At 37.2% G+C, this 14,020-nt stretch overlaps 1 protein-coding gene across 1 annotated transcript; it reads right to left on the bottom strand.

The window, feature by feature from the left end:
* Nucleotides 1-3,172: 3,172 nt before the first annotated feature.
* LOC110442363 lies at nt 3,173-13,492 on the bottom strand. The gene is made up of 7 exons (XM_021485928.1): nt 13,388-13,492; nt 10,838-10,977; nt 9,708-9,858; nt 8,693-8,977; nt 8,108-8,259; nt 6,045-6,189; nt 3,173-3,750 (listed from the first exon to the last, which is right to left on the bottom strand). The coding sequence occupies exons 1-7, from the start codon at nt 13,450-13,452 to the stop codon at nt 3,501-3,503; spliced, it is 1,188 nt and encodes a 395-aa protein (XP_021341603.1). The 5' UTR covers nt 13,453-13,492; the 3' UTR covers nt 3,173-3,500.
* Between the last annotated feature and the right edge of the window lie 528 nt (nt 13,493-14,020).

Raw genomic sequence — 14,020 nt, 5'->3', positions numbered from 1 at the left:
TACGTTGATCCTTCAACAGACATTATGAGTTAATTTAAAGCAGTCTATACGTAAACTGCTCACAAGATGATCGACATTTTACAATCAAATTTGTCGGTTTCAAGGTCATATGATGACGATGTTCAATGGGTCTGTTTGAACATGGGTCACATGCTTAAAATAGCCTCTTGAAATGACCACTCCAAAGGCTATTTGTGCAGGCTGTCTGAATGTCATGGCGACGAATAATGTTGATCTTAACAGATTATTGTGGTTTGTGAAATAAAAGTTCGAGTGACTACAGTGTGAAGTATTATCTGGAAGTGAGCAATAATTAAGCGACACTAAGTCCTCACATCCTTCATAATAAATTCAGTAGATTTAACGATGATACATAAAACAACGATATAAAGACGATACTATTTCAATGTTTAATACCAATATGTAATTATCAATTTGTCTATATTCAAAACATGCTGAATTGCACAATAGATACATTGTCTACTACTTCTCGTGTTTTCGTCGAGCATCAACACTTTATTGCATAAATATTTAATACTTGTAAATCATCATATAGAGTTTTGCTGTACAGTAAAATAACACCATGGAACACAGCGTATTCAAGTTCTTCATAATAATTAGATTAAATGTGAAATAAAATATCATTTCAATAAATTGTTGTATTAAGGATACCTGCCCCACTGCGCTGCTGTGGTTTTTCGTATTTTTGATAAAACCTGTAGCACAGTTGGGCCAAGACACCTCCGTTCTCCAGCAGGTCAGTCGATAAGAGCGATGTTAGAACAATCTGAAGTCTAGGGTTCGAATACCACTCTAGCTTTAACATTGGTTGGTGGTGGTGGGGGTATTCGGATCCTTAAGTAAATTCTTGACGGCGACGTATTCCATAGTTTCTTCAACGGGAGGCATACACACGTTCTTACTTACGTACTAGCATCTTGATAACTGTATTTCCATTTGGCGGGAAATATTCAGATTGCTCTTGGACGAATGTTTCACTTGACGAAAGTATTCCTCCCTCAACTACCATCACTGTAGTGTTTAACGAAACTCCATGACACAGTTGTATCGACAACAGACTTCAACAGCATTGATAGAGAATCTAATCAAATAGGTACTGGGCCAGATTTAATCAAATATAGCTAGTCCCATGCAAAAAAATAAATCTGAAAGGTTGAGAACTTGTGCGACTGGCCATATTGAAATAATTTCATTCAAGCTGAGTGTCGCCAATTAAATGTCCACCCGGTTAAAATAACATCAACTGAAAAAAACATGTTGTCTTCAAGATGATAAGTAATTTGATTGATGTTTTTTTCTTTATTTCACAACCGATCTTGAAACTCCAATGGTTTTAGCCAAGACAAGTTAGGGAATAAAAATCGTTATTTCGGTAATTAGAATATCAGATGACGTACGTATATAAGCTTGAAATGTTATTCCAAATACATAACGGTAAGAGCTGATTGGCCTAAACATTTTTAATAGCTGACCAATGAGCATGCAGTATACATGCATAGACAATAGCGAAATATGGCGGTGACCTTATCACAAGATTGTGATCATATACTGGTTTTATAAAACTGCAAGCGGAGTAGTCAAAAAACATTCTCATAGCGAATGGGTTCTGTAACTTAAGATTTCTTTACAAATAAAGTCAGCTTTTAATAAATAAATAAAAAAACGTACCCAATGCTCGTGATTTCATCAAAGCGTGAGCTCAAACTTTGATTTAGAAAGCCATCATGGCGTCACGCAGTTTTATGATGACGTCACAGTCATACCAGGGGCCGTATTCACGAGACCGTTCTCTTGCTCACACATGGATTCTGTGCTCAAACCATCTTCTTCGTAACTCGCTTAGATCATGTGACACGGTACAAATGTCAAGTGTAAACAATTTAAACAGCTTTCTGCGGACAAAAGAAGATTTTTCATTTATTTATCACTAGAACAAGAAATTGGGCTTGAGCACAGAATCTGCGTTTGGCATGATAACAGTTTCTTTAATACAGGCGCTGATATTTAAGACACGATATGACGCACACAGCGAGACCAAAACAGCTGTCTTACTTTAAGCGACAAACAAGAATACTTGACCTTTCACCAAACGAGTTTGACCTTTACACCTCACTTGTCTGTTATACTTAGCCTAGTGTTGCTGACGGAAACCTCGGTGAAAGATTAGGTGTATATATGTGTATAAATGATGAAATCACATTAAAATTCCAAATGTGAAAACATCGACTATTCTATGCCTGAACTTATTTCTTTGGATTAAATTGAAGATGTCATACTGTAAACGTACATATGTTTGCGGTATTCCAATTGTCGCGCTATTGCTATTGCGCTAAATCATTACTGTGTTAATTGGAGTTCCTCTATACGGTTTCTATTGTATATGTTATAAGTGCGCCAATTCTTCAATGTGCTAATCTTTTCAATTCAATAAACCGCTAAAAATGTTAGTCTGCTAAAATAAGTACTTTTACAGTAAATTGAAGATCTATATACAACGGCATGCTGCTATTAAAAACGATATTTAGTTTAGGGTTATCATGAGTAAGGACTACCGGTTAATGTTTACACACAATACGCGGATATAAACGGAAGTTAATGAAGTGTTTGAGCTTAACGTGTGAATGCTACATGACAATGTTGACCGAGGTAAATACTGTGTTTGCGATGGCGAGAGCGAGTATACGAGCTGAAACACGCTTACGCGAAGTTACACGTTAAAGTTTATATAAACGTCTATTTTGTGTTTATAATTAATTGATGATGAAAACCGGTATATTGCAATACCGAAGGTCTTACAATTAAGCATGGATACCGGTATATTGCAATACCCAAGGTACTACATTTGATGATGAAAACCGGTAAATAGAAATACCCAAGGTCTTTCAATTGATCATGAATACCGGTAAATAGCAATACCCAAGATATTACAATTGATCATGCATACCGGTATGTTGCAATACCCAAAGCCTTACATTTGATGATGAAAACCGGTAAATAGAAATACCCAAGGTCTTACAATTCATCATGAATACCGGTAAATTGCAATACCCAAGGTATTACAATTGATCATGCATACCGGTATGTTGCAATACACAAGGTCTTACAATTGACCATGAATACCCGTAAACCCAAGGTCACACATATGATGATGAGCACGGTGAACAGTATTTACAAAGTTCTGGATTTCTTCTGTATCACTAAAATGCACACCAAACAAGTCAATCATGATATTTTGGGAAGTTTGGGTAAGCCTCAACAGCGGCTTGCTTCCTGAATCAATGTTGCGATCACTGTTGAATGTAACGTATCTCCGTGTTGGTTTATCATCATTATCACTTTCTACGGTAAACAATGCCATTGATGACAGTCTCAATCACACTATAGATATAATCCCAGCCGTTCGTATCCTAGATTCATTTAAGGAATATTAAATATTGGCAAATGTAGACTTTGTTTAAAAGGTTAAAGGTCTCACTTGGTTATGCCCGATAAATAAGGACACTGGCCAGTAGAACGCCAAGCCAGTAGATTCTGGCGTTGCCGATTGCGACTGGAGTGCCGCCATTTCGTTTTTGCTCGTCAATGACTTTCTGAAACGTTCCATTCCTGGCGCCATAACAATCGGTCTGCATCGCCCAATAGAACGCCTCTTTGGCGAAGGCGCCGACGTCCGCATTACACGGCACCAAAATGGCGTCAAAGATACACATGGCGAGTTCCTTGATGGGTCTGAAACAACAATGAACAATCTCTTACTGGAGAACTAAGATAAGTCATTGAACAGCAGACGAGGATCTAAATAAATGATCATTTTATGTGGTTACTTCATTAACAGCATCTATACTACTTACTCATCAGCCAAAAATGATCTACAAAATTAACACCATAATAATGGTTATTGTCACTCTGTCAAACTTAATTTGGGTTTTGAAGTTTGGAAATATAAAAAAACAAAACATTTCTAACATTATTCACTGCTTTCAACATGAACATGAGCATATAAGGCTTGTCGGCCGTATAACAATAGAGTATCATTTGACATCTAAAATTGATCGTCTAACAACAAGTGTATTATTTGACAACTAAGATCGGTCGTATAACAACAACTGTATTATTTGACAACTAAGATCAGTTGTATAACAATAGTGTATCATGGTCGTATTACAACAGTGTATTATTTGACAAATAAGATCGGTCGTATAGCAACACTGATTACTAGACAACTAAGATCGACCGTATAACAACAGTGAATATATAGACAACTGAGATCGATCGTATCACAACTGTGTATTATTTGACAACTAAGATCGGCCGTATAACAACAGTGAATACATAGACAACTGAGATCGATCGTATCACAACTGTGTATTATTTGACAACTAAGATCGACCGTATAACAACAGTGAATACATAGACAACTGAGATCGATCGTATCACAACTGTGTATTATTTGACAACTAAGATCGGCCGTATAACAACAGTGAATACATAGACAACTGAGATCGATCGTATCACAACTGTGTATTATTTGACAACTAAGATCGGCCGTATAACAACAGTGAATACATAGACAACTGAGATCGATCGTATCACAACTGTGTATTATTTGACAACTAAGATCGGCCGTATAACAACAGTGAATACATAGACAACTGAGATCGATCGTATCACAACTGTGTATTATTTGACAACTAAGATCGGCCGTATAACAACAGTGAATACATAGACAACTGAGATCGATCGTATCACAACTGTGTATTATTTGACAACTAAGATCGGCCGTATAACAACAGTGTATTACTAGAGAACAAAGATCGCTCGTATAGCAACAGTCAATTACTGGACAACTAAGATCGGCCGTATAACAACAGTTTATTACGGTCGTATAATAACAGTGAATTACTTGACAACTAAGATCGGTCGTGTGACAACGGTGTATTGTTTGACAATAAAGATCGGCCGTATTACAACAGCATATTTGACAACTATGATTGGCCATATAACAACAGTGTATTACGTGACAACTAAGATCGGTCGTTTAACAACGGTGTATTACTTGACAATCAAGGTCGGCCGTATAACAATAGTTTATTACATGACAACTAAGATCGGCCGTATCACATCAGTGTATTACTGGACAATCAAGATCGGTCGTATCACATCGGTGTATTACTTGACAATCAAGGTCGGCCGTATAACAACGGTGTATTACTGGACAACTAAGATCGGCCGTGTAACAACGGTGTATTACTGGACAATCAAGATCGGCCGTATCACATCAGTGTATTACTGTACAATCAAGATCGGCCTTATAACAATAGCGTATTACTGGACAACTAAGATCGGCCGTGTAACAACGGTGTATTATTTGACAATCAAGATCGGCCGTATAACATCAGTGTATTACTGGACAGTCAAGATCGGCCGTATCATAACAGTGTATTACTGAACATCTAAGGTCGGCCGTATAACAACTTTTTATTACTTGACAACTAAGATCGGTCGTATAGCAACAGTGTATTACTGGACAACTAAGATCGGCCGTATAACAACAGTGTATTACTTGACAATCAAGATCGGCCGTATAACAACAGTGTATTACATGACAACTAAGATCGGCCGTATCACATCAGTGTATTACTTGACAATCAAGATCGGCCGTATCTCAACAGTGTATTACTGGACAAAGCCGTATCACATCAGCGATTACTGGACAATCAGGTCGGTCGTATCACAACAGTGTATTACTGGACAGCTAAGATCGGCCGTATAACAAAAGTGTATTACTGGACAACTAAGATCGGCCGTATAACAACAGTGTATTACTGGACAACTATTATCGGCCGTATAACAACAGTGTTTTACTAGACAACTAAGATCGGCCGTTTAACAACTGTGTTTTACTAGACAAATAAGATCGGTCGTGTGACAACAGTGTATTACTGGACAACTAAGATCGGCCGTATAACAACAGTGTATTGCTAAACAGCCGTTGTCATGTGGCTATATAGAAACAGTCTTACCCACAGAACTCTTGCCGGTCTTTGTTGGCATCATGAGCAAGGTTGGTGATATTGAAATTGTCAAATACCATAATGCGCTCTGCAGTTCCACACGCTTCGATGTCTATTGCCTTGGTGATTACACAGGGGATCATATCTGTTATCGCTGGAATAGAAGTATTAGAAACATTAGGAGTGCGAGGCATTTATTCCGATACAATATCAATAGGAATAATATATATAATCTGAAATAGTTTTCATCTTCTCAATTACCAATTTCCATTATGCTTCCTATCTGATGGAGTAATAATGACTTCAAATTACCTAAATGGCGGATGTTATCTTACCTAATCTATTCCAATGTTGATTTTTTTTCTATGGTAAACGCAATATTTGGTTATTCGACACAAAAAAGTTAAAAAAAAAAAATATTTTCAATATCATTGACTCGTTTTACTCTTTGGTAACACATTGCTTTATTGCTTGATGATATTTGATCTCTGATTTTATATCTTATTTAAATATATCGTTGCCAAAAAAAGTATATCTATTATGAATTATACACACATTAAAAAGCAAAGTAGCTGTTACTTTTATAATGCAAGTTGTATAAAAAAAACACCTTATTGTTTGATTTGAACTTAAAAACCTTAAAAACCTTAAAAACAGCCCTTTAAGCCAAATTTGAAGGTTAATTATCTTTAGTTTGTAAAAAAAACATTTCCCATGTACGAAAACACAAATACAGATATCATTTTTAAATCAACAAATCCTGAACTGATATTGCTTTTGAGACAAGCTAATAGTACATCATGAAAAAGGCACCAAACAAAAATACCTTTAATTTAAGTATGCTTTTAAACAATATTGATAGTCCAATATTTTGCACTGACTGGTGACCTAAATATAAACTTTATTTATTTAACAACAATTATGAAACAAGTTATTTCAACTTATATTAATCACTCTTGTTGGCCCGGATGTTAGCGCGTAGGGGTCTTAGTGTGGGAGGAAACCGGAGTACCCGGAGAAAACCCACGTGGTCGGGCAGGTGACCCCAATCTTTTCATGTCCGATCGGGGAATCGAACCCCGGCCGCCTTGATGAAAGGCAAATGCGCTATCCACTGCACCATCCGACCACTGGTGTCCTATGCAATCCTATGCAATTTTTGGGAATCTATATTTTACTTTCTCTATTTAACGACAGATTTAGATATTACACTTTAAGTTGATCAAATAACTGTTATTTTGTTATTTTGTTTGATCACAAAGCAGTGTAAAACATTTCCCCATTTCTGATTTTGGTGGACGTTTTTTTCTATACATTAGTACAATGATCGTAGATCGACCGGACTAAATGTGTTTTAACTATATTTTGACAAGGTCTCTGTTCATCAGGAAACGCTCACCGTGATCCTGTCCACCAAGCTTTTCTAAACATTGGCTGATTATGATGATGATGATGATGATGATGATGATGATGATGATGGTAATGATGATGATGATGATGATGATGATGATGATGATGATGATGATGATGATGATTGATGATGATGATGATATAATAATGATGATGATGATGATGATGATGATGATGATGATGATGATGATGATGATGATGACGATAATTGAGGAGGAGGAGGAGGAGGAGGAGGATATAATGATTATGATGCTGGTAATGATGATGATGATGATGATGATGACGATGATTGATGATAATGATGATAATGTTGATGATGCTGATGATGATATTTTGCAATATTTTTGCAACATTTTATCTTTCCAACTTCTATCGACTGCCTGTCTCATTATTGTGACCGGGAACAATATGCATACAATATTCCAATCGAGAACCGTCGACACTTTCCGTAAACGAGGATAAACTGTATTTTCTCGTTTACGGAAAGTGCCGAAGGTTTCCGACTGACAATGTTACGGAAAAAAAATCCCAACTAGGAATCTTGGACAATCATATTTTTTACCGAGTGGCTCTGTATGGCATTATTGTTTTAATTGACTAAGGTTTTAACAGTACATACAATATCTAGTCTGCTGGAGTCCAAGATAGACTCATATACATACCTTTCACTCTGCCAGCGTCACACATCAGGTTGGCAATGGCTGTACCGTAAGTAAATTGGTTGACGTCAATAAGTTCCTTGATGAACATGTCGAATCTGTTTTTGGATGATGGCAACTCCTCCCTAACACACATGAAGTAGTCTGGAAGGATACTGTGAAAGGAAAGCAGAGAGTTCTGTCACAAATCATCCACTTATTTTATAATCACGTCATAACCATTTATTGTGTATTGACGTCACATTCATTTATTGTCTACCCACGTTACATCCATTTCTTGTATACTGACGTCACATCCATTAATTGTATGCTCGCGTCACGTCTATTTATTGTATACTCACGTCACATCCGTTTATTGTAAACTAACGTCACGTCCATTTATAGTATACTCACGTCACATCCATTATAGTATACTCACGTTACACCCATTTATTAGATAATGAAGTCACATCCATTTACTACCTTACTGTATGTGTATACAAGCACGTGTAACACAATGACCCATCTTACTTGTCGCTACCTTATTGCATGTGTTTATATAACACGTGTGATATTTAATACCATACTCTCCCTATTTTCGTTACGTACGCGCATGCTATATTAATGGCGTCTCCGATAAGTTCCTGTATCTGGAAGGTGGTTGGATCGCCTGGGATACTTTCAACAGTCACCGCCAAAGGAAGGACCTTGGTCACATGTGGCACAGCACACACTAGCAAAGGGGACGATGTAGGGTACTGAGCCCCCTCCATAGCCAGGTTACTACAAGTTGTGATCAGGAGGTCGGTGCTCAGGGATTTGACCATAGCCGCAAGACTGGGATTGCACGGAGCTACCTGAATCGCAGCACATCGGAAAAGATCCCCCATTTTGCTAAAACATAAAAACAACAAACCTCTTACAAAGAGTAAAGTTAAGTGTACACTAGTAACTACAGCGGGTGAGCAGTACGTTATATCAGTACATTATGTCATTCCTTATATACATTGAAATTGTTTCTTTATGAAATAATTGTACTGCAATATCCTCACCTAAAGCAATTCTCTTTGAATAAGCATGACCGTCTTTTTGCGGTCAAGGTCTTCGGTGACTATGACGACACCACTTGAGAGATAGCTCAATTTGTTGTGGATTGCGAAAAGAGATCGAAAGAGGCGACTAATGCGGGGCCCCCCTGCAGATATGGGGATTTGTTTTTGTTTTCTACTTGGGGACACAAAAGCGACCGCAATAAATCTGCTGCACTCGTTGCAACATATGGGATCGTTGTATTTCTCTGTACTTCTAACTACCTTTTGTTTCCTAGCACATTGCTTGACAATGGCCCATGCCGGGACATACATGTTCTAAAGTCCTTAGAATTGGTAGCTGTTATACGCTACTTAAAGTTCACCATTTAGAGTAATGACAACAACTGGTATGTAGCTTAGTTAACTTTAATCAAGTACTTTATTTGGAGCGACTTTCCTAGATACCCCTGTGTTCATACTTTACCAGTTTGCTAATATTAAGTTGGGTTAGCGTATTAAACTATCGGTGTGTATCTTTTCCATTTTTCCATGTATGTGTTAATGACATGTTGGTATCAATGTGTGATACTTACGGGCAGAAGGAGTTAACTTGAGTGTCTGATATCACTGTCCCACTGAACAGAGGGATCTCTGTCGAGCTGCTATCCCAGATTGTGGGCAGATAAGCGCACACACCAATAGGTATTATAATATCCGATGGACAATTCTTATTAGCATACAAGTCTGAAACATTACCAAAACAACTTGAGATTCAAAGCAAATTAATTTGCCATGATTTATCTACATATCATCTGCCTTAATATATATTCCTTGTTTGCAATGTGAACATTGATAGCGAGTGCTCTTGCGTCCGAAAATCATAAAGGACTTATAAGCAGCAATAGTAAAAACAAGTTTTGACTTGTAATTTTCATATTGTGAGCTTGGAATTATGAAAGACAGACATACCAGTCTCTGGAAAAATTCGTTCAAAGTTGGGTATTTTGACGTCATTAAATTGATTACGTCAGTACTACTACTTGGATGAATTGGCAATACTGAAAATGATAGTTTGGGTTATTAAAAAAACAAACACTATCTTTCCAGGCAGTTTTTACAGAATAAAGACTTCACCTAAATCTGGTAGTTGGTGTTACATTTGAACACAGTATAAACTCCCCAAGGTTAAGGAGGGATGGAGATTCCTAATAAGTACCTGCGAAATTGTGGAACATTATCACTTTCTGTTTCGTAATGGTTTTCATTAAATCATACTTTTTGGTGTTTCAGTAGTTTTGAATGAATAGTGAAGCAAAACGTTAGTTGTTATGTTTGTCACCAGTATCGTTTGATTACATATTAGATGGGACTTGGGAAGGGAACAAATAGTTATCAATTTAGCTTCCGTATGTAACCTTATATACCATCGCCTGGAAGCACCTCATTGGCATGGGGTATTCTAAATTGCACGTTGACGCTTTGAGGAGGGTGCTGGGAGTTTGGCCTAGTTGCTTGGACACCTAGTAACATACTAAGATTCTAATATAATGTTTTGTCTTCTAAATGACATCATGTAGTGACTGCGCCGAACAATTACAAGCTTCTCGGTGATGTCGACTTCGTTTCATTTGTGGTAGAAACAACCTATTGACTAGGATTATATCTTAGCTATATATAGTCACACGATAAGGTAACTGTCCACACAAACTAGATAGAAACTTACCATTCTTCAACGCGCACATACGAGTAATGAAGGTTCCCACGTGGTTAAGGTTGAATAAGGCTTTCAAGTTCGTATCGTCAGGTTTGATTGAGCTGATGAAGGCGGGGTCGGCTGCACACTGGGACAACTGTGCTACGTTTCTACAGGAGAGAAAAATAAAACACACCTATTCAAGTCGTACTTTTATAATGCGCAAAGTAGATATCATAGTCAAAGACAGATTTTAAAGTCATACCAAATAAGTTTACATGGTAACTCGCACTCGGAAAGAACGTCTATATATATGATTAAATACCGGTAGCAAATGTCAAACAATGTTTTAGCTTCGATCAATCAAAAATCGATGTATGGCGGCCATCTTATTCAATGACAAAATAGAGTCGCAGTGCCATAATATGCTGAAACATCAAACTGGTGCAAAATGGACCTATATCTCAATTTTTACCATTCTGAAGCCAGTCCAAGGCGGCCATTTTGTTCAATGACAAAATGGAATTCGAAGAAGAGTTTGGTTTATCATAATGTACATAAAGATCAAATTTGAACAAAATAGAGTAACTGAATCTGAAGACGAGTCGGAGTCTTAATTTCGACCAATTAGAAGCCAGTTTAAGGTGGGTTATTTAAAAAAAAATGTTTTCCTATTTTTGATGACAAATCGGAAAATGAAACGTGCTTCGCGCATTTAAAAATGCCCACTAATTCTTATGTAAAGTGTTTCTGAAAGAATGTTGGAAACCGTTTGGCGGCAGAACAAGACTAAAAGGACTAATAATTAAAACCCCAGGAATAGCAATACGTCCCTAAACACGTTAAGTGGTCATACTTAACTCATTCACCCCTGAAATTTCATAATGAACTATAACAACCTTTGAATTGGAAGAGTCCAAATGTGTCTTCCGGGGTGAATGAGTTAATATTGAAATGCAACATTTGAAGTATTCATTGCATATGCTATTAAGTAACAGTTGTTACGAAATCATCGACGATGAGGAGTAGGACCAACTAACAATCTCAAACAGTAATAAACAATTGCACAAACGGAATCACAATAGGGACAGTATCAGATCATAGCTGAGATGTCGAGAACACTATTCTAATGCTTTATTTCTGCTCCATTTCTGCTCCCAGTGTGAACTTACTAAATTGGTGTTCTTGTCTTAAACTCATTAAAACAAGAAATACAAGGTTTCGTTGTTTATCGTGATTGTGTCACTCCGACAAGATGTCTCCCTCATTGGGTGCGATGACTCTTGCGTAAGAGTCTCGAGTGGAACGTCCTCAAATCTCAACATGATATCTTTGTTTATCGTGATTGTGTCACTCCGACAAGATGTCTCCTTCATTTGGTGCGATGACTCTTGCGATAGAGTCTCGAGTGGAACGTCCTCAAATCTCAACATGATATCTTTGTTTATGAGTTCGTTGACTGCAAAAGCGATTTCAGCATCTTGCTGAAGCCTCGGTACCGTGTTTTGAATGAGAACACAAGAATGGATCGGATCGCATAGCAGAACTGGAGCAGTAACTTACGATAAAGAATTTACATGCATAATTTCAAAGGGGGCATGTACAAGTGCAATTGCCAAATCTTCAAAGACAGGGGAACCGAGTCGCATTAGCCGCTGTCATAAGCGAGGTGGTGAAAACATAGATCGCATAAGCATGAATCAGCACTAAACAGACATGTTAAATTTGATGAAACATTTTGGAACATCTCAGAATTGAGGTGGCTTGTTGAATTCACTTATGGTTTTTGCGCTTTTTTTAATTTTTCGTGGCGATCATGCGCTTTTTCTTAAAATACAACGAAGCTTTTTCGCCTTTCCACGAAAAACGCCAAAGAACCGATAGAGAAAAATTTAACGGTGGGTTTTGTTTATGCTACAAAGCGGCGCTTTGTAAAATATAATAAAGCTTTAGCGACAAATCGCCCTTTAAGAAAATGTAACGTTGCTTTTTCGCAAAATGCCGTATATGAACACAAAACGTCGCTTTGTCGCGGCGACAAAAGTCGAAAAAGTAAAAGTGTCCCTTATTGGCCAACAGTTAATTGTTTGGAACATCAACTTTTGACAAAAGTTGAAACAATGAAAAGTCAGGGATCGTGAGGGACCTATATGTTATTGGATCGGGTCTAAATAAAGTTCCGATAAGTTTTCGGACACAATCTACATACGGGTCTCGTTAGTATTCAGTTTGGATAAGTAACATGATCTACATACGGGTTTACATTGCTTATTGAAGATACTCGATATATATGTATACTTAGTAAGTGTACCTGGCATAACCTACATACAGGCTCTATAGGATATTCAGTGGGGATACTCGATAATATCTACATACAGATCCTATAATACACTAGCTGAGGACACATGAAATTGTTTACATACCGGTTTCATATTATACTGTGTTTGGATATCCGACATTATCTACATACGGGTCCTATAATAGTACTAAATGAGGATACCCGAAATGATCTACATACGGGTCCTATTAATATACTTAGTGAGGATATCCAATATGATCTACGTCCACGAAAATACTTACGCGCATAATTTATCAAAGATGTCCTCTGCTATTTTCTCGGTGATGTTCTTTATCAAGTTAATCATTTCCAGAGAGCCTGTTGAGCTCGACTGTACTACCAGTGCTGCCGGGGAAATCAATGAGAACGGCTGCATATTGATGACATCTTTTAAAATATCCGTTGGATTTGTGGTTACCATACCGAGTAGTTGAGACACTTGTGTTTGTATCGCATCAGTTGACATGGAAGATGGAAGAAGACAGTTGATGGTGCCCTGTCGAAACAATAAACCACAACGATACCATTACCAATTAAATGTTACATATGTAATCAGTTTTATCAGGTTTCATAGTTTCCCGTTTAATATCAAAGCTATTCCACGCGTAAGGAAGAATATCAATGATTTTTTACTAATGAGAAACACGAGTAAAAATATCAGTGTTTTAGACAATATGAGTAGAATTTACGAGAAAATATTCTTTTTATTACGGTTTTTTTCCCCACCTGCTGTTGAATCACTAAGTTTCGTGATGTTTTTAACTTCGTTGATTTCGTTTCTAATCTTACTCCAAGAATTATTAGGTCCACGAAGTAATTACAAGTTTGATATAAAGCCTTTCTCCGTTTTAGTGGTTATTCGTAATCCACGAAGT

The sequence above is a fragment of the Mizuhopecten yessoensis genome, unplaced genomic scaffold (assembly GCF_002113885.1).
Source record: "Mizuhopecten yessoensis strain PY_sf001 unplaced genomic scaffold, ASM211388v2 scaffold716253, whole genome shotgun sequence".
Taxonomy (NCBI): domain Eukaryota; kingdom Metazoa; phylum Mollusca; class Bivalvia; order Pectinida; family Pectinidae; genus Mizuhopecten; species Mizuhopecten yessoensis.
This window is presented reverse-complemented; position numbering and strand designations above follow the sequence as displayed.